We start from the raw sequence: 25,948 nt of genomic DNA on the forward strand, positions 1-25,948 counted from the left end.
CTAACAGTGGGAGCTCACCCTGCTCCCCAGATTCAAACCACTGACCTTTTGTTCAGCAGGTTTCACAATATATATAGTTTAAATAACAAAAATATATAATTGCAATATATAGCTGTATTTAATAAATCAAAAACTATTTACTACTATTACTTCCATGTACAACAATCTATGGTACCTCTTGCAGTTTCCACGATGATTTCTCTCTATTGTAGTTTCAATGTAGTCATGAATAATCTATATATATATATAAAAGGGTAATGAAATTTCTGCCTAGGACAAAACAACAAAACTACACATCCCAGAAGCACTAAACCTGGCAGCACAACCCTTCATCCATGCCTCTACGTTCATACAACAAAAAGAAAAGAAAAATAAAGTCCTAATTAGAGGGAGAGGAATAATTGTTTTTATCCAATTGCTGCCAGTCAGAAGGCTAAGCTCCGCCCACTTGGTCTCCTAGCAACCCACTCAGCCCAGGGGACAGGCAGAGTTAGGCCTCACTTAGGCCTCTTCCACACTGCCTATAAAATACAGATTATCTGATTTTAACTGGATTATATGGCAGTGTAGACTCAAGGCCCTTCCACACAGCTATATAACTCATTTAGAATGGACTTAATGTCAGGAGAAAACCTTTACACTTTACCTTAACTACCACCAATTCCTCAATACTTTATTTCCCATACCACCATACTTTGCCACAGCAATGCGTGGCTGGGCACAGCTAGTGAATAATATAATAATAATAAAATAGTAATAATATAATAATATACTACAATAATAATAATAGAATAATAATAGAATGATTATACACACACACACACACACACAGTAGAGTCTCACTTATCCAACACTTGCTTATCCAACGTTCTGGATTATCCAACAGATTTTTGTAGTCAATGTTTTCAATACATTGTGATATTTTGGTGTTTAGTTCAATACGCAGTAATGCTATGTAGTAATTACTGTATTTATGAATTTCTGTCAAATTTGTTGTATAACATGATGTTTTGGTGCTTAATTTGTAAAATCATAACCTAATTTGATGTTTAATAGGCTTTTTCTTAATCCGTCCTTATTATCCAACATATTTGCTTATTCAACATTCTGCTGGCCTGTTTATGTTGGATAAGTGAGACTCTACTGTATATATATGTGTAATGTGCATAATTCCCATGGAGTAAACAACAAAACCACTGGACCAAATCACACCAAATTTGGCCACAAAAGACAGTCATCCAAACAATCTGTATGCGGCAGCGTGTCAGCAAAAATGGCTAGGCGTGTCAGTGCTGACACGCGTGTCATAGGTTGGCCATCACTGTCCTAGGGTGTTGTAGCCTTGGAGAACTGATGTGCCAGAGTTCCCTGATTCCTTCCTTTTGCTCACCTTTGGTGGAAATCAGATCTGCAAGAACAAGAAGGGAAGACCTTTGTGACACTGGCCAGATTATGACATTCTCTGCTCTGGGAAATTCTTAGAATCAAAGAGGTGGAAAATAACTTAAAGTGCATCCTTTTGCTGATGCACGGAATCTGCTGCAACAGCAGTCTGCTTGCCCTAAAGCTTATCCATTCACTGACTTTGCCACTCGATAAAATATGTTTTGTTTAGGTTAGGATTTTGCAAGAAAGCTAGCATAGTGCAGTGGTTTGAGCACTGGACTAGTACTCTGGACCGGGGTTCGAGCCCTCACTCAGCCATGGAAACCCATTACAGTAGAGTCTCACTTATCCAACATAAACGGGCCGGCAGAACGTTGGATAAGCGAATATGTTGGATAATAAGGAGAGAGTAAGGAGAAGCCTATTAAACACCAAATTAGGTTATGATTTTACAAATTAAGCACCAGAACATCATGTTATACAACAAATTTGACAGAAAAAGTAGTTCAATATGCAGTAATGCTATGTAGTAATTACTGTATTTACGAATTTAGCACCAAAATATCACGATGTATTGAAAACATTGACTACAAAAATGCGTTGGATAATCCAGAATGTTGGATAAGCGAGTGTTAGATAAGTGAGACTCTACTGTACGTGACTTTGGGTCAGGCACACTCTCTTCGTCATAAGGTTCACCTTGGAGTCACCATCCTCTCTCTTCAACCCTCAGAACACTGTGCATGGATTTTTCTTTCTCGGTTCTTTCTTGATTTTTCTTTCTCTCAGAGAACGAGCCGCCAAGGGAACGCTCTTTATATTTTCATGTACTGATTTAGGTTATTTTTTTAATGATAATCCAACTAGGGATGTTGCATATTCTGGAACAAAAAGTGATGTCGAAGAAGCAAAGTCAGTCACACCTCTTGGGTCTTGACATCTGTTGCAGATTGAGAGCTTATGTGCCGAGATTAGAGCGCTCAGGGTGTTTTACTGTTCCAGTCAAAGGCTGTGACAATTGCTTATTACAGCAAGATGCAATATCCATCCTGGAATCATAGCAGAAATCGAATACAGGGATGCAAACGGAGCCAGTTTTAATTAAAGTTACGTTGCTAAATCTCTGCAGCAGTCCACAGAAAGTGATGCTTTTCTGTTTGCCAAGGAAAAGAGAGGCTTCATATGCTTCATAGGCATGAAATAGAAACACCAAGTGTTTTCATTAGGGCATTTACGTACTCCATTCTGCTCCATTAACCAGAAATAATTTCATCTTCAACCCACTCCCAAGCCTTGGGCTTGGACCCATGTTAGTTGCCCTGAGTCCCTTCGGAAAGATGGAGGGATAGAAAAATAGATTATTATTATTATTATTATTATTATTATTATTATTATTATTATTATTATTATAATAATACAGAAAACAAGATAGATATGCTGGATTTCGTATCACAAAATCACAAGTCGAACACTTCCCAAGTGTCTAGGACTGTTTGATGTATTTTCGGATGATGCGTACAGATCCCAGTAGGGTGGCCTTTTGCAGTTGGCAGATCGTGATTTTGTCAATGTCTATTGTTTCCAAGTGCCAAAAGATCTCAGCCGGCATTTGGAAACAATAGACATTGACAAAATCACGATCTGCCAACTGCAAAAGGCCACCCTACTGGGATCTGAATGCATCATCCGAAAATACATCACACAGTCCTAGACACTTGGGAAGTGTTCGACTTGTGATTTTGTGATACGAAATCCAGCATATCTATCTTGTTTGCTGTATCATAATAATAATAATAATAATAATAATAATAATAATAATAATAATATAATAATCTATTTTTCCCGCCTCCATCTCCCCGAAGGGACTCAGGGCAGCTAACATGGGGCCAAGCCCAAGATTATTATTAATAATAATAGATTATTATTATTATTATTATTATTATTATTATTATTTTCTTAAACGCAGCACTTTACCAATCTACCTCACCCATTGGGTTTACAACATACACCCTTCACACTTTGGCCCCGCTTGCTCTTGTCTAACCCTGGCTTCTGTTTCTAAATTATGTTTTACTATGTTATCCCTGTTTTCTGTTATTTTATTATGTCACTAGCTGTGCCCGGCCACGCGTTGCTGTGGCAAAGTATAGTGGTATGGGAAATAAAGTATTGAGGAATTGGTGATAGTTAAGGTAAAGGGTCCCCTGGGCTGAGTGGGTTGCTAGGAGACCAAGTGAGCGGAGCTTAGCCTTCTAACTGGCAGCAATTGGATAAAAACAATTATTCCTCTCCCTCTAATTAGGACCTTATTTTTCTTTTCTTTTTGTTGTATCAACCTAGAGGCATGGATGAGGGGTTGTGCTGTCAATTTTCGAGGTTGTGGGGTGTTTACTTTTGTTGTTTTGTCCACTGCCGTGATGCCATCACTCTTTTATATATATAGATTGGACATAATGTCAGTGGCGCAGTGGATTAAACTGCTGAGCTTCTGAACGTGCTGACAGAAAGGTTGCCAGGTTCGAATCAGGGGAGTGGGGTGAGCTCCCCCTATTAGCCCCAGCTTCTACCAACCTAACATGCAAATGTGAGTAGAGCAATAGGCATTGATCCGGCAGAAAGATTTTTTTTTTTCGTGTCAGGAGTGACTTGAGAAACTGCAAGTTGCTTCTGAAGTGAGAGAATTGGAAGGTAATGGTGACATGACCTTGGAGGTGTCTATGGGCAACGCCGGCTCTTGGGCTTAGAAATGGAGATGAACACCAACCCCCAGAATCGGACAAGAATGGACTTAAAGGAAAACCTTTACTTTTATCTTACGTTATCCTAGTTTTCTGCTATTTTATTATGTCGTTGTGGAAAATTGTGTTTTATTTTGTCTATTTTGTATGATGTGTGTATTTTATCCTGTTTTGGTGTGATTATCTGGGCTTGGCCCCATGTTAACCGCCCCGAGTCCCTTTGGGGAGATGGAAGTGGGGTATAAAAATAAAGTAGTAGTAGTAGTAGTAGTAGATATTATTATTTTATTATGACACAGCAAACAAGATAGATATGCTGGATTTTGTATCACAAAATCACAGGTCGAACACTTCCCAACTGTCTAGGACTGTGTGATGTATTTTTGGATGATGTGCACAGATACCAGTAGGGTGGCCTTTTCCAGTTGGCAGATTGTAATTTTGTCAATGTCTATTGTTTCCAAATGCCGGCTGAGATCTTTTGGCACGGCACCCAGTGTGCCCATCACCACCGGGACCACCTGCACTGGTTTCTGCCAGAGTCTTTGCAGTTCAATCTTGAGGTCCCGATAGCGGCTGAGTTTTTCCTGTTGTTTTTCGTCAATGCGACTGTCACCTGGGATGGCAACATCAATGATCCAACCCTTTTTCTTTTCCACAACTGTGATGTCTGGTGTGTTGTGTTCCAGAACTTTGTCAGTCTGGATCCGGAAGTCCCACATTATCTTTGCGTGCTCATTTTCCAATACTTTTGCAGGTTTGTGATCCCACCAGTTCTTTGCTGCTGGGAGGTGGTACTTGAGGCATAAGTTCCAATGAATCATTTGGGCCACATAGTTGTGCCTCTGTTTGTAGTCTGTCTGTACAATTTCCTTACAGCAGCTGAGGATATGATCAATGGTTTCGTCGGTTTCCTTGCAAAGTCTGCATTTTGGGTCATCACCTGATTTTTCGATCTTGGCTTTAATGGCCTTTGTTCTGATGGCTTGCTCCTGGGCTGCAAGGATCAGGCCTTCTGTCTCCTTCTTCAGGGTCCCATTCGTGAGCCAGAGCCAGGTCTTCTCCTTATCAGCTTTTCCTTCAATTTTGTCAAGGGACTTTCCATGCAGTGTTTTGTTGTGCCAGCTGTCAGCTCTAGTTTGTAGTGCGGTTTTCTTGTACTGGTTTTTTGTCTGCTGTGCTTTGAGGAGTTTCTGATTTTTGACTTCAATCAAGGCAGGTTCTTCACTTTGCTTTACATATTCTGCCAGGGCATGTTCTTCTTCTTTGACTGCTTGTTTGACTTGTAAGAGTCCTCTGCCCCCTGATCTTCTAGGCAGATATAGCCGGTCAACATCACTGCGAGGGTGCAGTGAATGATGAATGGTCATGAGTTTTCTTGTTTTTCTGTCCAGATTGTCCAGTTCCATCTGTGTCCAGTTTATAATGCCAGCAGTATATCTTATGACAGGTATGGCCCAGGTGTTTATGGCCTTGATGGTGTTGCCTCCATTGAGCTTGCTTTTGAGAATTTTTCTGACCCTTTGTGTGTATTCTTTGCTGACCACAGTTTTCACATGTTCATGCTTGATATTGTCCAGCTGTAGTATGCCCAGATATTTATAGGCCTCTGGCTGGTGACACTTTATTGTTTGGCCATTGGGCATATTTATGCCATCATTTTCAATGATTTTTCCCTTCTTCAATGCCACTGTCGAACATTTGTCCAAACCAAACTCCATGTTGATATCAGTGCTAAAAATTCGGACAGTGTTGGTCAGGGACTGGATTTCAGTTTGCGTTTTCCCATACAGCTTCAGATTATTATTATTATTATTATTATTATTATTATTATTGACACAACAATGTTGTATGACACAGCAAACAAGGTAGACATGCTGGATTATTATTATTATTATTATTATTATTATTATTATTATTATTTACATTTCCACAAATGGTTAGACTAGAGAAACTAAGGTATGGGTCTGGACTGACTTGTGAAGTCACTGGATGATGGTGGGATCCTCTACCCTTTGACCCACCTCAAGGTGTTGATGGGAGAAACAAATTGGGGAAGTTCATAATTTCTCTGTCTAAAGCAATGCTACTCAAAGTAGGATCCGTGGAGCAGTGCCAGTTGCTGAACCATATGCTTCATGTCTTTGGAAAGCTTCCAGGAAGGAAAAAACCAATTGTGGCCAATGAACACAAATAGTTCCCGGGAGACCCCATCATAGTAGGAGAAGAAATGCTTTCTTCTATATAGTTTGAGAAAGATTGCTCTAAAGATATTTGGACTAAAACCAGGGTATTGAAAATGTGTGTTTTTGGGTGGGGGCTGAATTGGTTGTAACAAAATGTAGAAGCTTTGGCTGGATGTATTGAGATATTTCCTCGGAGAGTAGTTGCGTTGCGGAAGCTGTGTTTTTATATGTCATGTTTTGTTTTGCTTTGTTTCCTTTTTGTGTCCCGCTGATTTCTGGCAACAGGCAGTTTTTTTTTATACATCTACCAGTCCTGGGTGAAGCCTCCAAAGAAGCTTATAATTAAAATGTGTTAGAACCAGGATTTCTTTCCTCCCCCTCAACATCTTTGTTCGAAAATACAGGCAGGGTGTTGACTGTTGAGCCAAACGAAAAAACAAAATTTGGAATGTATCTTAGGAATGTAAAGAATGCTTGCCAGTTTTCTCATCCTTGAAAAGCAAATCATCCTTATGTCAAAAACATGATTAACTACTATGAGGTTGTTTTCTTGCTGTTGCTTTTTGGGCAAAACATGGGATTTGCACCAACCTGTCACTTTTGTGTCCAAAAAACTGTATTTTGTACAAAATGCAAACAACTTCTGGAAAACAAAAGGACTGCATTGTACAAATTAGTGTTCAAAATGTGGAGGGGAGAGAATGGACAATAGTGAAAAAACCTGAAATTATTGCACATGAAAATCAAATAAGCAGATTTATACATCTCATATACTTCATTCTAGATTGAGGTTGAAAGAGAAGGAGCTATACAGGCCTTCAAAAAGGAAGTTTGCTTAGTTTGGGCATCACTACTACTACTACTACTACTACTACTACTCATAGAATCATAGAATCGTATGTTTATTAATGATTTTATGTTTATTTATGCCCCACCTTTTCTCTCCACAAGGAGACTCAAAGCGGCTTCGGCAGCAAGAGAGTGGCTTGCAATAGTGCAATGAAAGTAGAGATAATTTTATTATTATTTATTATTTACAGTATTTATATTCCGCCCTTCTCACCCTGGACTCAGGGCGGATCACAATGTGCATATACATGACAAACATTCAATGCCATTAGACATATGACATATAAAGAAAGACACAGAGGCAATTTAACATTTTCCAGCTTCTGGCTTCATGAGGGTATGCTCGATTCTGGCCACGGGGGAGCTGCCACTTCACCGTCCACTTGTGACACCGAGTCCTTGATGGAGTACTTCCTCATTCTTCCGCACGTTGCTGGAGGTTTTATGGTGTTGGGAATTAGTTAAATTGGCCTCCCCGTGTAAAGCGGTACCTAAATTTCCTACTTGACAGATGCAACTGTCTTTTGGGCTGCATAGATCAACAGTAAGCTAGACTATTAATGGTCGGGAGCTTACTCTGACCCGGGCTGGCTTCGAACTCATGTAGTGATTTATTGCACCTGGCTACTAACCAGCTGCGCCACAGACCATTGGGTTGCATGAGTTTTCTGGTAGCATTCTCTCCTGACGTTTCACCTGCATTTGTGGCAAGCATCCTTAGAAGTTTGTTCAGAGGTCTGCTGGAAATGAGGCAAGTGGAGTGTATATATATCTCTGGAGTGTACAGGTTGGGAGAAAGAACACCGCTCTGAGTCCCTTCAGGGAGAGAGGGCAGACTATAAATAAAGTATTTACAGTCGAGTCTCACTTATCCAACATAAACGGGCTGGCAGAATATTGCATAAGCAAATATGTTGGATAATAAGGAGGCATTAAGGAAAAGCCTATTAAACATCAAATTAGGTTATGATTTTAGAAATGAAGCACCAAAACATCATGTTAGACAACAAATTTGGCAGAAAAAGTAGTTCAATACGCAGTAATGCTATGTAGTGATTACTGTATTTATGAATTTAGCACCAAAATATCACGATAAATTGAAAACATTGACTACAAAAATGCGTTGGATAATCCAGAACGTTGGCTAAGCGAGTCTTGGATAAGTGAGACTCTACTGTATTATTAAAGTCTTTATTGTCTGTCTGAAGCAAGTGTGAATGTTGCAGTTAGCAAGTTTGATTAGCATTGAGTGGCCTTGCAGTTGCAAGGTCAATTAGTGAGGGCAGTTGCATAGAGGTAGCCTGGCCGTTGTTGCCTGGAGGCATCCTTTGTTTGGGACGTGTTGACTGGCACTTGATTGTTTGCTGTCTGGAATTCCCCTGGCAATTTGTTGTTAGTTGCAGTCAAATCAGCTTCAGTACATAGTGATCCTTTGAGTCAGAGACCCTCATACCCAGGGCTATGGTTTCCCTGGGAGTCTAGCCGCAGGTAACACAATCTTCCTATTTTCCAAGCATTACTCTCATGTTATGTCCAAGGTATTTATTTATTATTTATCTACAGTATTTATTTACAGTATTTATATTCCGCCCTTCTCACCCTGTAGGGGACTCAGGGCGGATGTATGTGTAATACATATAAGGCAAACATTCAATGCCTTAACATAGAACAAAGACAAGACAAACACGGGGCTCCGAGCTGGCCTTGAACTCATGACCTCCTGGTCAGAGTGATTCATTGCAGCTGGCTGCAGCTGGTTGCTCAACAGCCTGTGCCACAGCCTGGCCCCGGCCCCGGTATGATAACCTCAGTTTTCTCGCCTTTGTTTCCAGTGAGAGCTCGGGTTTAATTTGTTGCAGGAGACAATAATCAGTCATTTTGCTAGTCTGCGATATCCACAGAACTTTAGAAACCCAGAATGGCAATATTGTCAGCCTGTATACACAGGTAGGTGCTATGCACTTGGTAGGAAGGGAAGTCACCTTGCCTGCAAATGGATGCAAATGAAGGATGAAAAACAGGGAGCGTTAAACTGATCAGCTGCTGATGTAGACTTCCAGAGCATATGAAAGCTTATGATGGGTCCCTTGAGGACAGCTGATTCAAACTGGAAAATCTGGAGTCAGCACAGAAGCGTGGAAGCAGATGCTGTCGTGTGCAGTGATATGCAGGCTGCATTTTGCATTTATATCTATTGATAAGCATTTCTTATTTTTGGCAAGAGTCTTTTGCAAAAGTCTCTTGTTTGTTTGCTTGTTAGGGTGAAGCAGTGTTAGTATTTGTAGTGTGCCAACAGTCTCTGTCCTACTTTCCCATCTCCTCCGTTGGGTTGGCGAGGTCATGAAATCAGCCGCAGGCAAAGAAACTTTGGGAATGTATTGGCCACTGCCTGGGAAATGCATTCTGTCAGAAATCCTACATTGCTTGGGTGATGTGGAAGGGTTAGAAGGGTCAGAAGACCAGAGCTTTCCAAACATTTCATGTTGGTGACACACTTGCGCAACACAGTCATTCAATTTTACTAGCAAACTAGAGGTTAAACCAACCTCTTATAAGAGATATGGACACATACATAAATTCTAATGAAACCTATGGGGACACAATATATCTCATTAAAACCTTTCACTTATATATTTAAAATATATTATTTATTACTTATTTCACATGGACACATAGTTATCTTGTTATGTTCATGTGACACAATAATGTGTCCTGATAGAAATCTTGGGTGTAAGCCGTGTAGGATGTTACAGTCCATAATCAGTACAGTTGCTTGGCTGCTGCTTTAGGAAGATGAAAGGTCCTCCTTCCATCCCAGCTGCCACTGCCCATGCCTTCAAGGGAGAGAAGCAGAGGCAGGCCCAGCTCCATCATGCCTCAGCTCAGAAGCAGATGAAAGTCCCATCCATCCGAACTGCCACTGTCCAAATCTTCAAGGGAGAGAAGTAGAGGCAGGTCCACTTCCATCATGCCTAGGCTCAGAAGCAGATGAAAGACCTATTTTCCATCCCAAATGCCACTGCTCATGCCTTCAAGGGAGAGAAGTAAAGGCAGGCCCAACTCCATCATGCCTAGGGTCAGAAACAGATGAAAGTCCCAACCGTCCCAACTGCTATTGTCCATATCTTCGAGGGAGAGAAGTAGAGGCAGGCCAAGCTCCATCATGCCTAAGCTCAGAAGCAGATGAAAGTCCCAACCATCCCGACTGCCACTGCCCATGCCTTCAAGGGAGAGAAGTAGAGGCAGGTCCACTTCCATCATGCCTAAGCTCAGAAGCAGATGAAAGGCCCAACCATCCCAACTGCCACTGCCCATGCCTTCAAGGGAGAGAAGTAGAGGCAGGCCCACTTCCATCATGCCTAGGCTCAGAAGCAGATGAAAGACCTATCCTCCATCCCAGCTGCCACTGCCCATGCCTTCAAGGGAGAGAAGTAGAGGCAGGTCCACTTCCATCATGCCTAGGCTCAGAAGCAGATGAAAGGCCCAACCATCCCAACTGCCACTGCCCATGCCTTCAAGGGAGAGAAGTAGAGGCAGGCCCACTTCCATCATGCCTAGGCTCAGAAGCAGATGAAAGACCTATCCTCCATCCCAGCTGCCACTGCCCATGCCTTCAAGGGAGAGAAGTAGAGGCAGGTCCACTTCCATCATGCCTAAGCTCAGAAGCAGATGAAAGGCCCAACCATCCCAACTGCGACTGCCCATGCCTTCAAGGGAGAGAAGTAGAGGCAGGCCCACTTCCATCATGCCTAGGCTCAGAAGCAGATGAAAGACCTATCTTCCATCCCAGCTGCCACTGCCCATGCCTTCAAGGGAGAGAAGTAGAGGCAGGCCCACTTCCATCATGCCTAGGCTCAGAAGCAGATGAAAGACCTATCTTCCATCCCAGCTGCCACTGCCCATGCCTTCAAGGGAGAGAAGTAGAGGCAGGCCCACTTCCATCATGCCTAAGCTCAGAAGCAGATGAAAGACCTATCTTCCATCCCAGCTGCCACTGCCCATGCCTTCAAGGGAGAGAAGTAGAGGCAGGCCCACTTCCATCATGCCTAAGCTCAGAAGCAGATGAAAGACCTATCTTCCATCCCAGCTGCCACTGCCCATGCCTTCAAGGGAGAGAAGTAGAGGCAGGCCCACTTCCATCATGCCTAAGCTCAGAAGCAGATGAAAGACCTATCTTCCATCCCAGCTGCCACTGCCCATGCCTTCAAGGGAGAGAAGTAGAGGCAGGTCCACTTCCATCATGCCTAAGCTCAGAAGCAGATGAAAGGCCCAACCATCCCAACTGCGACTGCCCATGCCTTCAAGGGAGAGAAGTAGAGGCAGGCCCACTTCCATCATGCCTAGGCTCAGAAGCAGATGAAAGACCTATCTTCCATCCCAGCTGCCACTGCCCATGCCTTCAAGGGAGAGAAGTAGAGGCAGGCCCACTTCCATCATGCCTAGGCTCAGAAGCAGATGAAAGACCTATCTTCCATCCCAGCTGCCACTGCCCATGCCTTCAAGGGAGAGAAGTAGAGGCAGGCCCACTTCCATCATGCCTAAGCTCAGAAGCAGATGAAAGACCTATCTTCCATCCCAGCTGCCACTGCCCATGCCTTCAAGGGAGAGAAGTAGAGGCAGGCCCACTTCCATCATGCCTAGGCTCAGAAGCAGATGAAAGACCTATCTTCCATCCCAGCTGCCACTGCCCATGCCTTCAAGGGAGAGAAGTAGAGGCAGGCCCACTTCCATCATGCCTAGGCTCAGAAGCAGATGAAAGACCTATCTTCCATCCCAGCTGCCACTGCCCATGCCTTCAAGGGAGAGAAGTAGAGGCAGGCCCACTTCCATCATGCCTAGGCTCAGAAGCAGATGAAAGACCTACCCTCCATCCCAGCTGCCACTGCCCATGCCTTCAAGGGAGAGAAGTAGAGGCAGGTCCACTTCCATCATGCCAAGACTCAAAAGCAGATGAAAGTCCCATCCATCCGAACTGCCACTGTCCATATCTTCAAGGGAGAGAAGTAGAGGCAGGTCCACTTCCATCATTCCTAGGCTCAGAAACAGATGAAAGTCCCATCTATCCAAACTGCCACTGCCCATGCCTTCAAAGGAGAGAAGTAGAAGCAGGTCCAACTCCATCATGCCGAGGCTCAGAAGCAGATGAAAGACCTATCTTCCATCCCACTGCACATGCCTTCAAGGAAGTGAAGTAGAGGCAGGCCCACTTCCATCATGCCTAAGCTCAGAAGGAGATGAAAGACATCCTCCATCCCAGCTGCCACTGCCCATGCCTTCAAGGAAGAGAAGTTGAGGCAGGCCCAGCTCCATCATGCCTAGGCTCAGAAACAGATGAAAGACCTATCCTCCATCCCAGCTGCCACTGCCCATACCTTCAAGGAAGTGAAGTAGAGGCAGGTCCACTTCCATCATGCCGAGGCTCAGAAGCAGATGAAAGTCCCATCCATCCCAACTGCCAGTGCCCATGCCTTCATGGGAGAGAAGTAGAGGCAGGTCCACTTCCATCATGCCTAGGCTCAGAAGCAGATGAAAGGCCCAACCATCCCGACTGCCACTGCCCATGCCTTCATGGGAGAGAAGTAGAGGCAGGCTCAGCTCCATCATGCCGAGGTTCAGAAGCAGATGAAAGGCCCAACCATCCCAACTGCCATGGCCCATGCCTTCAAGGGAGAGAACTAGAGGCAGGCCCACTTCCATCATTCCTAGGCTCAGAAACAGATGAAAGTCCCATCCATCCCAACTGCCAGTGCCCATGCCTTCATGGGAGAGAAGTAGAGGCAGGTCCACTTCCATCATGCCTAAGCTCAGAAGCAGATGAAAGGCCCAACCATCCCGACTGCCACTGCCCATGCCTTCATGGGAGAGAAGTAGAGGCAGGCTCAGCTCCATCATGCCGAGGTTCAGAAGCAGATGAAAGGCCCAACCATCCCAACTGCCATGGCCCATGCCTTCAAGGGAGAGAACTAGAGGCAGGCCCACTTCCATCATTCCTAGGCTCAGAAACAGATGAAAGTCCCATCTATCCAAACTGCCACTGCCCATGCCTTCAAGGGAGAGAAGTAAAGGCAGGCTTAGTTCCATCATGCCTAGGCTCAGAAGCAGACGAAAGGTCCATCCTCCATCCCAACTGCCACTGCCCAGTTTGGAGGGACGAGGAGAAAAGAAGACACTGAAATTAATCCTTCTCCCAGTTCCATCCCATTACCTTTTGTGCCATGTTTTTAATTGTAAGCCTAAGGGCAGGGAACTGCTGTTCTTGTACTTGTGAAGCGCCCCTTACAGAGATGGTACTATATAAAAAATATCCATAAATGATGATGATAAGAATCATTTTTTCCTGGAGCATCTTGGTGCAGAGCTTTTTGCCATGGTTGATGCAGGTGCATGTCGTATCCCGCTGCCTTGTAAGTCTGGTTAATATTTTAGCATTTTGAGATATGGGGAATTAATTACTGTCAACAGAGCAGATTTTAATCTAATCAGCTATTCAGTTTGCCGCATCAATTCCAGACATCAAAGCCAGCCTTGGAATGAAAGTGCACAGCGCGTCCTCCAAGCAAGACAGATGTAGTAGATGTGCAAAGATGCCCTCCATAGATCGATCCCTGGCCAGGATAGTTTTTAAGCCTTGGTCATTATGGTTATAGTTCCAAGGTTCCCTGAAACATTTTAGTTACAGTTCTGTTTTAAAAAGTAACTTCACTTCTTTGAGCTTATGTATAAAATAGTTTAAACCAGAAGAACTATGGAGCATATACTAGTCTCAATTTCCCGGTTGTTGTGTGCCTTCAAGTCATTTCTGACACATGGCGATACTGAGTTTTCTTGTTAGGCTTTTTCCAGAGTGGGTTTGCTTTTGACTTCTTCTGAAGATGATAGAAATGGAGTTGCCCAAGGTCTCCAAGGCCAGATGGGAATTCAAACCCTGGTCATGAATTGAAGCTGATATAATAACAATTAACAGCCAGGTGCTGATTAATATTTGCTTCCCAAATACTTTAGGCATGTACTGCATCTGTTGCTTTTGGTGGGCACTATTGGTCTTGGAGCTTCTGGTGGCGCAGTGTGTTAAAGCGCTGAGCTGCTGAACTTGGAGACCGAAAGGTCACAGGTTCGAATCCGGGGAGCGGAGTGAGCGCCCACTGTTAGGTCCAACTTCTGCCAACCCAGCAGTTCGAAAACATGCAAATGTGAGTAGATCAATAGGTACCGCTCCGTCAGGAAGGTAACGGCACTCCATGTAGTCATGCCGACCACATGACCTAGGAGGTGTCTACGGACAACGCCGGCTCTTTGGCTTAGAAATGGAAATGAGCACCAACCCCCAGAGTCGGACACGACTGGACTTAACGTCAGGGGAAACCTTTACCTTTACTATTGGTTTTGGACTGGATAGCATTTCAGACGGGAGAGAGGACTCTTCTCAAATAAATCCATGTCTTCACATCTGCTAGGGTTTGAGGCACAGGATACCCATGAAAATGAAAAACCGCAGATATAGAAATTGCTATTTTTTTTAGCTAAAAGAACACTTCTCTAGGAATTTCTAAGTCCTCCAGCATGACCAAAGATCGCACTGGAGGACCGAAAAATTCCTAGAGATTGCATCTGTAATCAAATCCATCAGTAATCAAATCCACATCAGTCAAAACCACCAATGTGGAGGTATGATTGTAGAAGACTGTTCTCAATAGAATAGGGCACTCAGTTCCTATCTCAGACTTTAAGGATGTGTCATGGATCCTAGAACAGGGAAGGGAAGGCTTGAGTCTAGACTCAGCCTACGCCCCACTCCCAAAATGAGATAACTGGACCACCAAGACTTTTAGATAATTGAACCTCCTTAGACATTATCAATCAGAAATATACTAACTGATCCATCACTAAGAAATATTAAGACAGTGATTGTCATTGAGATTTCCCAGAACTGATTAAGACTCCCTGCAATCTGCCCTATGCACACTCACTTGGGAGTAAATTCCACCAAACGCACGAGTCTTGAGTTTTCCGTGATACTGTAAGTACCTGCAGGTAGGCAAAAATGTAGTAATGGTGCCTATAAGTGCTGACCCTCCCAATCTTAAAAACAATCCAGTGGGTCCTGGAACATATAATATTGTACCTTAAAGACTACAGGGAGCCTGTGGTGGCGCAGCGGGTTAAACTGCTAAGCTGCTGAACTTTCTGACCAAAAAGTCAGCAGTTCGAATCTGGAGAGTAGAGTGAGCTCCCACTATTAGCCTCAGCTTCTTCCAAGCTAGCAGTTCGAAAACATGCAAATGTGAGTAGATCAATAGGTACTAATTCTGTGGGAAGGTAACGGCACTCCATGCAGTCATGCTGGCCACATGGCCTTGGAGATGTCTATGGACAACGCCGGCTCTTCGGGGCTGTGGAGCAGACGGGAGAGCAAACCAGTGCAATTAACTGCAATGAATCACTGACCAGAAGGTCATAAGTTCGAGGCCCGCTCGGTGCTATGTTGTTTGTCTTTGTCCTATGTTAAAAGGCATTGAATGTTTGCCTATATGTGTAATGTGATCCGCCCTGAGTCCCCTTCGGGGTGAGAAGGGCGGAATATAAATGCTGTAAATAAATAAATAAATAGAAATGGAGATGAGCACCAACCCCCAGTCGGATATGACTAGACTTAATGTCAGGGAAAACCTTTACCTTTACGTTACTTTACATTATTTGGCATGAGCTCCTGGGAAATGCTACCCAATTCAGCAGATTCATGGAGTGTTGTCACCACGCAGTTGGCAGGTTATTATACACATGCTTGTGGAGCTGGGCAAGGGCCCATAATAGTTGAAGTCTTATTAACGTATTAATAGCAACATTCCTTGAAGTAGGTATTCGGTTGCGACAGAATTCATTTCAGGGAGAATCATGGCTTTTAAAAAACAAAACTTCATTTCTAGCCATCAGAGGAGGAGCGATAGGCAGTTAAACGTGCGGACGGATGTGTTTCTGGAATTGGCTTCACATCGGAATGTGTTGGGAAGGATTGCTTTGCAGCCAGCTACCTTTCATGTTTGCTCAGCAGAGGGAAAGGCTTGGCGGTGGACCAAACGTGGTCTGTCATTGGGCCTTATCTCACCTGCACAGCAGGCTGTGAGAGGAAGGGAGGAAATTCATTCCCTCCTTTTTTGGTATAATAAGCAATGCTTGTTTTTGGGTTTATTTGGGATTTATTTAGTTTAGAAGAGATATTTTTGGACTACAATGTCCGGAATCCCCTAGACATTGTGATCGTGTTTGCTGAGGACTTCTGGAGGTTGTACTCCTAAAAAGTAATCCTTCTAAGTTCTGATCTAATGTGCTTCAGTGAGCCTTGGTTAAACATATTCCCTCCTCTCTGGTGGAGCTGCAAGGAGGAGATTCACTTCTGCCTGTACTTAACCATGACTTGTCACTCTCATTGTCAAACCATGGCTATTGTCAAGTGCAGCTTGTTGGATGAGAACATTGTTGAATGAGAACATTCGCAGTGGAAGATTCAGTGCCATTCCTTGTTGTATCACTATGTTATTGATGGTTATCATTGACTGCATGGACTTTTAGTTCATCTATATATATAAAAGAGTGATGGAATCCTGGCGATCGACAAAACAACAAAACTAAACACCCCACAACCTCGAAAATTGACAGCACAACCCCTCATCCATGCCTCTAGGTTGATACAACAAAAAGAAAAGAAAAATAAAGTCCTAACTAGAGAGAGAGGAATAATTGTTTTTATCCAATTGCTGCCAGTTAGAAGGCTAAGCTCTGCCCACTTGGTGTCCTAGCAACCCACGCAGCCCAGGGGACAGGCAGAGTTAGGCCTCACTTAGGCCTCTTCCACACTGCCTATAAAATACAGACACCACCAGACAACGCCACAGCAACGCGTGGCTGGGCACAGCTAATCTGAGTATATAATTTGGGGACATGCAATTGGTTTGTAGATTTTTAGAGCAGATGTGGAATTTGAGATTGCAAGATTCAGGGAAACCTCCCAGTGATCAGATCTGGGGAAAGCAGCTGCCCGCAATATCTGGGCAATTCTGAGAATTGTAGTTCAAAGAAGTGGCTTTTTCATTCTCTGCCAGGGATGTTGCTCAGAGATCAACTTCACCATCCGTGCAATTTATTTAAAACTAGCTTGGGTACCCAGTGGTGCCTGGGTTATTTGAGAAGGGCGTTGTTTGTTTTTGGGTTTGAGGCAATATCAGTTTGGTCATATGTTATGCTATTTCTTAGGAAAAAAAGCTCAGTCTTTGCTTTTGTTTATTAGGAATGCTCCCATTAAAAATTGCATAAGGATGTGGGTGGACTACAATTCCCAAAAATCTTGGACCAATCCTCCCAAAAGGCCCCCAGTATTCTCGGTTGGGCATGTTGGATCTCCGTGCCAAATTTGGTCGAGATCTGTCATCTGCTGGGTTCAGTATTCTCTGGATAAGGGTGAACTACAACTCCCAGATTCCCAGGGCATCCACCCCGAAACCGTGTTAGTAATCACAGTTGGCCATGCTAGGTCTGCGTGCCAAATTTGGTTGAGATACGTCATCTGCTGCATTCAGTAGTCTCTGGATAAGAGTGAACTACAACTCCCAGATTCCCAGGGCATTCACCCCGAAACCGTGTTAATATTCACAGTTGGCCATGTTGGGTCTCCGTGCCAAATTTGGTCGAGATCCGTCATCTGCTGGGTTCAGTATTCTCTGGATAAGGGTGAACTACAACTCCCAGATTCCCAGGGCATTCACCCCGAAACCGTGTTAGTAATCACAGTTGGCCATGTTGGGTCTGTGTGCCAAATTTGGTCGAGATCTGTCATCTGCTGGGTTCAGTATTCTATGGATAAGGGTGAACTACAACTCCCAGATTCCCAGGGCATTCACCCGAAACCGTGTTGGCCATGTTGGGTCTGTGTGCCAAATTTGGTTGAGATCTATCATCTGCTGGGTTCAATATTCTCTGGATAAGGGTGAACTACAACTCCCAGATTCCCAGGGCATTCACCCCAAAACCGTGTTAGTTGGCCATGTTGGGTCTGTGTGCAAGGTTTGGTCGAGATCTGATGTTGGCTGGGTTCAGTGTTTTCTCACTATGGCTGAATTGTAACTCCCGGATGTCAAATTCATTCACCTGTTTTGGCATTGCAGGTATGCATGTTTCTTTTACCTCCCTAACTAGTCAGTGTTATTAAGGGACAACTCTTTCCGCTACCTGATGACTGCTTGGAGATGATGTGAAATAAAATACCAGTGGAACGTTGTAAGGGGAGGTCCTTGTAACTGCAAAGTATGCTACCTGCTGTGTGTGCGTACGCATGCACAGTTAAGATTCGCTCTGGCAGTGCCGGAATCACAGGTTTGGTTACAGAGGAAAATGAAGATTTAAGGCTCTGCTCAGCTGTGCGCTTGCTGGATAGCATTATGTTCTCTTCCTCTTTCTCTCTCTCCTAAAAGGCTGGGAAGGAGGTGAAAGACTATAAATAATCCCTTCTTTCTCCTCCTCTTTCCTTCTGCAGGTGGCTGCCCTGCCTCCCTCATTTTCAACTCTGAAGCCAGATTGTTTTAACTAAAGATGGAAACACTGGAGTCGGAGCTGACTTGCCCAATCTGCCTCGAGTTGTTTGAAGACCCGCTGCTCCTGCCCTGCGCCCACAGCCTCTGCTTCAGCTGCGCCCACCGCATCCTGGTCTCCAGCTGCGCCTCCGGGGAGCCCCTCGAGCCCATCCCCGCCTTCCAGTGCCCCACCTGCCGCTATGTCATCTCCCTCAACCATCGGGGCCTGGAGGGCCTCAAGCGCAATGTGACCCTGCAGAACATCATCGACCGCTTCCAGAAGGCCTCCCTCAGCGGGCCCAACTCCCCGGGGGAGAACTGCCGCGAGCGGCCCCCGTATCGCCGCAGCCCCACCATGTCGACGGTGGGCGACAGGATCGCGTGCCAGTTCTGCGAGCACGACCCCCCGCGCGACGCCGTCAAGACCTGCATCACCTGCGAGGTGTCCTACTGCGACCGCTGCCTGCGGGCCACCCACCCCAACAAGAAGCCCTTCACCAGCCACCGCTTGGTGGAGCCCGTGCCGGACGCCCACTTCCGCGGACTGACATGTCTCGAGCACGAGAACGAGAAGGTGAACATGTACTGTGTGGCTGATGACCAGCTCATCTGTGCCTTATGCAAACTGGTGGGGCGGCATCGGGATCACCAGGTGGCTTCGCTGAGCGACCGGTTTGAAAAACTGAAGGTAAGGAGAGCTGGAAGATGCATAGGCAGTATTTTGGTGGTATTTTGGGGAGGGTGCCTTGTTCCGGTGTGTTCACAAACAAGGTTCAAAGCCCCCCCAAAATCAGAATTGAACTGATTCTACCCTGTTTCCCCTAAAATAAGACATCCCCAGAAAATAAGACCTAGTAGAGGTTTTGCTGAATTTCTAAATATAAGGCCTCCCCTGAAAGTAAGACCTAGCAAAGTTTTTGTTTGGACACATGCCCACCAAACAGAACACCAGAGCAGATCGGTAAATGTACGTACCATAGAGTGTTGTACATGGAAATAATGGTAGTAACAAGAAATTATTGATAGGATTCACAGTTTGTCTGGTTATGCTGGTTTGTGATGACAAGTACTGTACAGTATATAATAAACGTTCATTTTTTTGTTCAATAAATGTGAATTCTTCTTCATGGAAAAATAAGACATCCCCTGAAAATAAGACCTAGTGCATCTTTGGGAGCAAAAATTAATATAAGACACTGTCTTATTTTCGGGGAAACATGGTATGCTGCTGCAAGATTATTTTAGTTCATTTATTACAGTATTTATATCCAGCGCCCTATCCAGAGATTTCACGGTGGGGTATAAGAAAACAAATCTGACGGATTCAAAATTGTAGATCATAAGAATATGTGTGTGTGTGTATACATATATATGTGTGTGTATATATACAATGATTTTAAAAGGTTAACAATCTGTTAAACCATGTAACAAGTAATTAAAACAATCTAGACAACTATTTGAAGCAGTGGTCCCCAAACTTATTTGACCTATCGCCCTCTTTCCAGAAAAAATATTACTCAGCACCCCCTGGAAATTTTTTAAAAAATTTTAATAGCAATTAAACAGAAAGATATATGTATTAATGTTTCTACCTTTTTTTGTAAAATATAGTAAAGAAAGGTGTAAATTAGAAACATTGAAGTTTGAATTTATGAAACTGTTTTTTGAACTCAGAATAGAAAGGTAATACAAAAAAAGTTAAAACCTGTGGCCATCACAGGGGGCGGTAGCACCCACTTTGGGAATCACTGATTTAAAGCTATGATTAGGAATTTATATATTGGGTTAGATCACACATGGGCAAACCTGGGCCTTCCAGGTGTTTTGGACTTCCACAATTCCTAACAGCCTACCGGCTGTTAGGAATTGTGGGAGTTGGAGTCCAAAACACCTGGAGGGCCCAAGTTTGCCCATGCCTGGGTTAGATGTTTTGAGTACTTCCAGATGAAGCTTTGGTGTACAAGCATTTTGCCTCATTCACAGAATGTTATGTGGGATCCAGATGCTATCATCTTCTATTTGTAGCTCAGTTGCCTTTCCTTGCCTCCCTAGTTTTTTACGGCTTTCTTACTAACACAGTAAATCCATTAAGGAGGGAATGATGGAATAGATGCATTATGTGTTTTGATTGGCAAAACTTGGAGCCATCTCTATGGAAGAAGCATCCTTGTTTGAGGACGCTGTATGCTAAGACTGGGAGAGGTCTTTCCCACCACCAATTACAAGAGATTGGGATGAAGGGTTCAACCTGGGACAGTCTGCCTACCTAGAAGGTGTTATGCTGCTCAATAGGATCCGTGTAAATAGTTATGCATTGGCTTTATGGAAAAGCAGTGGCGATGGCTCAAGTCCCACTTTGGTTGAGTGATTTGGCTGTTCTATGAAGTTTCTACACATCAGCATTATAATTTATGTTGTCATAGGAGGACTAAAGAGCTGCAGGTAGTGTTCTCCTAGGCCAGTGGTTCCCAACCTATGGGTCCCCAGATGTTTTGGCTTTCAACTTCCACAAATCCTAACATAGAATCATAGAATCATAGAATAGTAGAGTTGGAAGAGACCTCATGGGCCATCTAGTCCAACCCCCTGCTAAGAAGCAGGAAATCGCATTCAAAGCACCCCCGACAGATGGCCATCCAGCCTCTGCTTAAAAGCCTCCAAAGAAGAAGCCTCCACCAGCTGGTAAATTGGCTGGGGTTTCTGGGAGTTGTAGGCCAAAACACTTGTGGACCCATAGGTTGAGGACCACTGTCCTAGGTCAATGATGGGCACGTTTTTGTGCTTGGTGTGTCAAAATTCACCAAAAAACCTAGCATGACTTGGGTGGTGTGTCACTTCGAGAGAAAAAACCATAATTTCGCAATATGTATAGTTTAAATAACAAAAATATATAATTGTAATATATAACTGTATTTAATAAATCAAAAACTATTTACTACCATTATTTCCATGTACAACAATCTATGGTACCTCTTGCAGTTTCCACACTGATTTCTCTCTATTTTAGTTTCAATGTACTCATGAATAATGAATAATAATAATATAAAAATAATATGATAATATAGTACAATAATAATAGAATGATATAATTATATGTGTGTGTGTGTGTGTGTGTATGTATATATATATAAATGTAATGTGCATAATTCCTATGGATTAAACAACAAAACCACTGGACCAAATCGCATCAAATTTGGCCACAAAAGACATTAGTCTTCCAATCAATCTGCATGCGACAGAGTGTTAGCAAAAATGGCTAGGTGTGTCAGTGTTGACACGCATGTCATAGGTTAGCCATCACTGTCCTAGGTAGATGAGAGCTGATCCAAGACATTTTAATAAGCCAGTAATTGATTTCTTTCATCACATGCAATGGGATAATGTCTTGCAATGTATCTGACACTTAGCTTTATGGAGTACAGGGCAAGGGGAACAGTTGTGAAGAGCAGAAGGATTAGCTGTCGTTCAGCAACCCATTTACTGGTCAGTTTCCTCATTCATGGCAGAATTGGTCTTTGGATGGATGATATTGGATGGGTAAGCATGCTGGAGGGATAGATCAATGGCTGGGAGCATACTAGGATTTTGGATGGGTGAGCATGCTCAAAGGATGGATCAATGGATGAGAGTCCGTGTCTTGGAGACGAAGCTGTCTTCTTTATGCATTTGGAAATCTGGGTTCTTTATGGGTATGGAAATCTGCACCTTGGATCATTGGAAGAGCCCGAAATTAAGAATTGGTATGTTTGCCCTGTAGACCTTAACAAAAGAGAACCACAAAACTGTTGGATTATGGTTGTATGTATATGAAATGTAAATCAAGTGTTTTTTGCTGTTAGGCAAGAGTGTGTGTTTCAGTAATGAAACAGTTAACAGCAGGCTAGTTTTGACTGACAGCCTGTTGTGACTGCTGTTGACCTATCAGGCATGATTTCCGGCCTTGGAGACCGAGAACTTCCTTCGGACTCAGAAATGTGCTTATCTTATCTCTGTGTGTGTTAAGCTGTGATTGCCGAGGCAAGAGGCTATAAAAGAATGCCAGCTCAGAGTGATGGCTTTTTCTGTGCTTTATAAATATGTTTATAGATATTGAAATAAATGTTTGGACTTCAGACTATACATGTCTTAGAGTCTAACAGTAGGCTAGTTTTGACTGACAGCCTGTTGTGACTGCTGTTGACCTATCAGGCATGATTTCCCGCCTTGGAGACCGAGAACTTCCTTCGGACTGAGAAATGTGCTTATCTTATCTCTGTGTGTGTTAAGCTGTGCTTGCCAAGGCAAGAGGCTATAAAAGAATGCCAGCTCAGAGCGATGGCTTTTTCTGTGCTTTATAAATATGTTTATAGATATTGAAATAAATGTTTGGACTTCAGACTATACATGTCTTAGAGTCTAACAGTAGGCTAGTTTTGACTGTCAGCCTGTTGTGACTGCTGTTGACCTATCAGGCATGATTTCCCGCCTTGGAGACCGAGAACTTCCTTCGGACTGAGAAATGTGCTTATCTTATCTCTGTGTGTGTTAAGCTGTGCTTGCCAAGGCAAGAGGCTATAAAAGAATGCCAGCTCAGAGCGATGGCTTTTTCTGTGCTTTATAAATATGTTTATAGATATTGAAATAAATGTTTGGACTTCAGACTATACATGTCTTAGAGTCTAACAGTAGGCTAGTTTTGACTGACAGCCTGTTGTGACTGCTGTTGACCTATCAGGCATGATTTCCCGCCTTGGAGACCGAGAACTTCCTTCGGACTGAGAAATGTGCTTATCTTATCTCTGTGTGTGTTAAGCTGTGCTTGCCAAGGCAAGAGGCTATAAAAGAATGCCAGCTCAGAGCGATGGCTTTTTCTGTGCTTTATAAATATGTTTATAGATATTGAAATAAATGTTTGGACTTCAGACTATACATGTCTTAGAGTCTAACATTAAACAGAGGAATTGGTGTGGCAGACGATTGCAACCAATTCATCAGGGTGCTGGTGTACAGAGGATCGATGGTGTTTTAAAGAAACCCACCCAGTGCACACCCTGACCTCCACACTGACAAAAACAAGCTACTGGATGGTTTTGAGTTTAGTCATGTCCTTTTCTGCTCGCCCAGCCCTTGGCCATTTCTATGAGATGTGACCGCAAAAGACCGAGAAAGCCTCCAGGCAGTCAGTCTCTCTCTCTGTGTGTGTATTGTATATTATATGTGTCATTTACACAAGATGGGAGCAGAAAGAGTGTTGGTATTTGTTGAGAATGCCTATGTACTGCAAGGGGGAAATGGTCAGATCGGTAGAATAATGATAATGTCCCCATATCCACAGATTCTGCATCCATGGATTCCACCATCCATGGCTTGAAAATACTTAAAAATATATCAGAAAGGAAAGTTTGATTTTGACGTTATATATAAGGGACACCATTGTACTGTGTCACTGTATATGTCATGGGATTTGAGCATTCATGGTATCCAAAGGGAGTCCTGGAACTAAATCCCACTGTCATCCAAAATGAAGACAGTGTTTTGCTTGGATACTGTTCATTTTAATAATTTGCAATTGCGACCAGCTAATTTATTCATTGTCCAAGAGTTCTTTGATTAAGTGGCCATCAATTTCCTTGTCCTGGACAGGTATTTTGATGTTTCGAAATTAAATTTTGAAGCATATTTACTTTGCGTGTTTGTTACGGATCCCTGGTCCTCTTAAGGGAAGTCGCTGATTGAAACGTGCTGCCAACGGCCTCACCTTCTCCTGTGGTTTGCTTTTCAAAGGCTTCCAATGATTACAAATTCAAAGAAAATTTTATTCCGCATCGCCGTTAAGTGGTGGAACACGCTGCAATATTCATGTTGGTATTTTACATCGACAAGTATGTCATTTCAAGCATAAAGAAGTACCTTGTGAGTTCTGGATCTTGGTCTCAGACGACAGGGATGTGAATGAAGAAGCAAGGCCTCCTTCAGCCGAAAGGGAAACTACGGTTGCTTAGTTTTTGCATTGAATTGTGAGAGCAGAATACGCGCTTGGGCGGGGACTTCATTCAGCACTTAAGACCAAGGATAAAAACATTCTATAGCTCAATTTTCAAAAGATCTTGCTGTTTTAGCTGTGCATTTTGGCGTATTTCATAGGTGCATAACCACAAGAAAATGCATTTTGAATAGTTATCTTCTATCAGTGTAGGTAAAGGTTTTCCCCTGACATGAAGTCCAGTCATATCCAACTCAAGGTTGGTGCTCATCTCCATTTCTAAGCCGAAGAGCCGGCGTTGTCCATAGACACCTCCAAGGTCATGTGGCTGGCATGACTGCATGGAGTGCCATTACCTTCCTGCTGAGGCAGTACCTATTGATCTACCCTCCTTATTTTTCGGAAGAGCCTGAAAACATGGCTCTTCCAACAGGCTTTTGGCGACTGATTTCCTTAGTTTGAGATTGCCCTGTTTGTCCATTCTATTTTTATAGCATTTTTACTCCTTGCCGTATATAGTCTTTGGGTGTATGCCTCCTCCAACACCTTAATGGGATAATAGTGCCTGGTACCTACCTACCTGTATTGTATAAAACTATTTGCACTTTTCTGGCCCATGACCCTTTTTAGGAGCCAACCCAGGTTTTTTATCAAAGTGTGTTTATTGTTTATGTGATTTTATTTGTTTATGATTTGTTTTTTATTGCTGAGTTTTATATTGTTTGTTGCCTGGGCTTGGCCCCATGTAAGCCGCCCCGAGTCCCCTTGGGGAGATGGGGCGGGGTATAAAAATAAAGTTATTATTATTATTTTATTATGACACAGCAAACAAGATAGATATGCTGGATTTCATATCACAAAATCACAAGTCGAACACTTCCCAAGTGTCTAGGACTGTGTGATGTATTTTCGGATGATGCGTGCAGATCCCAGCAGGGTGGCCTTTTGCAGTTGGCAGATCGTAATTTTGCCAATGTCTATTGTTTCCAAATGCCGGCTGAGATCTTTTGGCACGGCACCCAGTGTGCCCATCACCACCGGGACCACCTGCACTGGTTTCTGCCAGAGTCTCTGAAGTTCAATCTTGAGGTCCTGATAGAGGCTGAGTTTTTCCTATTGTTTTTCGTCAATGCGACTGTCACCTGGGATGGCGACATCAATGATCCAGACCTTTTTTTTCTCCACAACTGTGATGTCTGGTGTGTTGTGTTCCAGAACTTTGTCAGTCTGGATTCGGAAGTCCCACAGTATCTTTGCATGTTCATT

General features: G+C 43.5%; 1 protein-coding gene across 1 annotated transcript in view; it reads left to right on the forward strand.

The window, feature by feature from the left end:
• Positions 1-25,948, forward strand: part of mid2 (midline 2) — a 232,568-nt gene that overhangs the window by 24,451 nt on the left and 182,169 nt on the right. Inside the window, exon 2 of the mRNA XM_062964066.1 lies at positions 18,684-19,408. Coding sequence (XP_062820136.1) covers positions 18,740-19,408 — 669 coding nt within the window. The 5' untranslated portion in view covers positions 18,684-18,739. The remainder of the gene's footprint in view (positions 1-18,683; positions 19,409-25,948) is intronic.

This window comes from Anolis carolinensis, unplaced genomic scaffold (genome assembly GCF_035594765.1).
Source record: "Anolis carolinensis isolate JA03-04 unplaced genomic scaffold, rAnoCar3.1.pri scaffold_12, whole genome shotgun sequence".
Classification (NCBI taxonomy): Eukaryota; Metazoa; Chordata; class Lepidosauria; order Squamata; family Dactyloidae; genus Anolis; species Anolis carolinensis.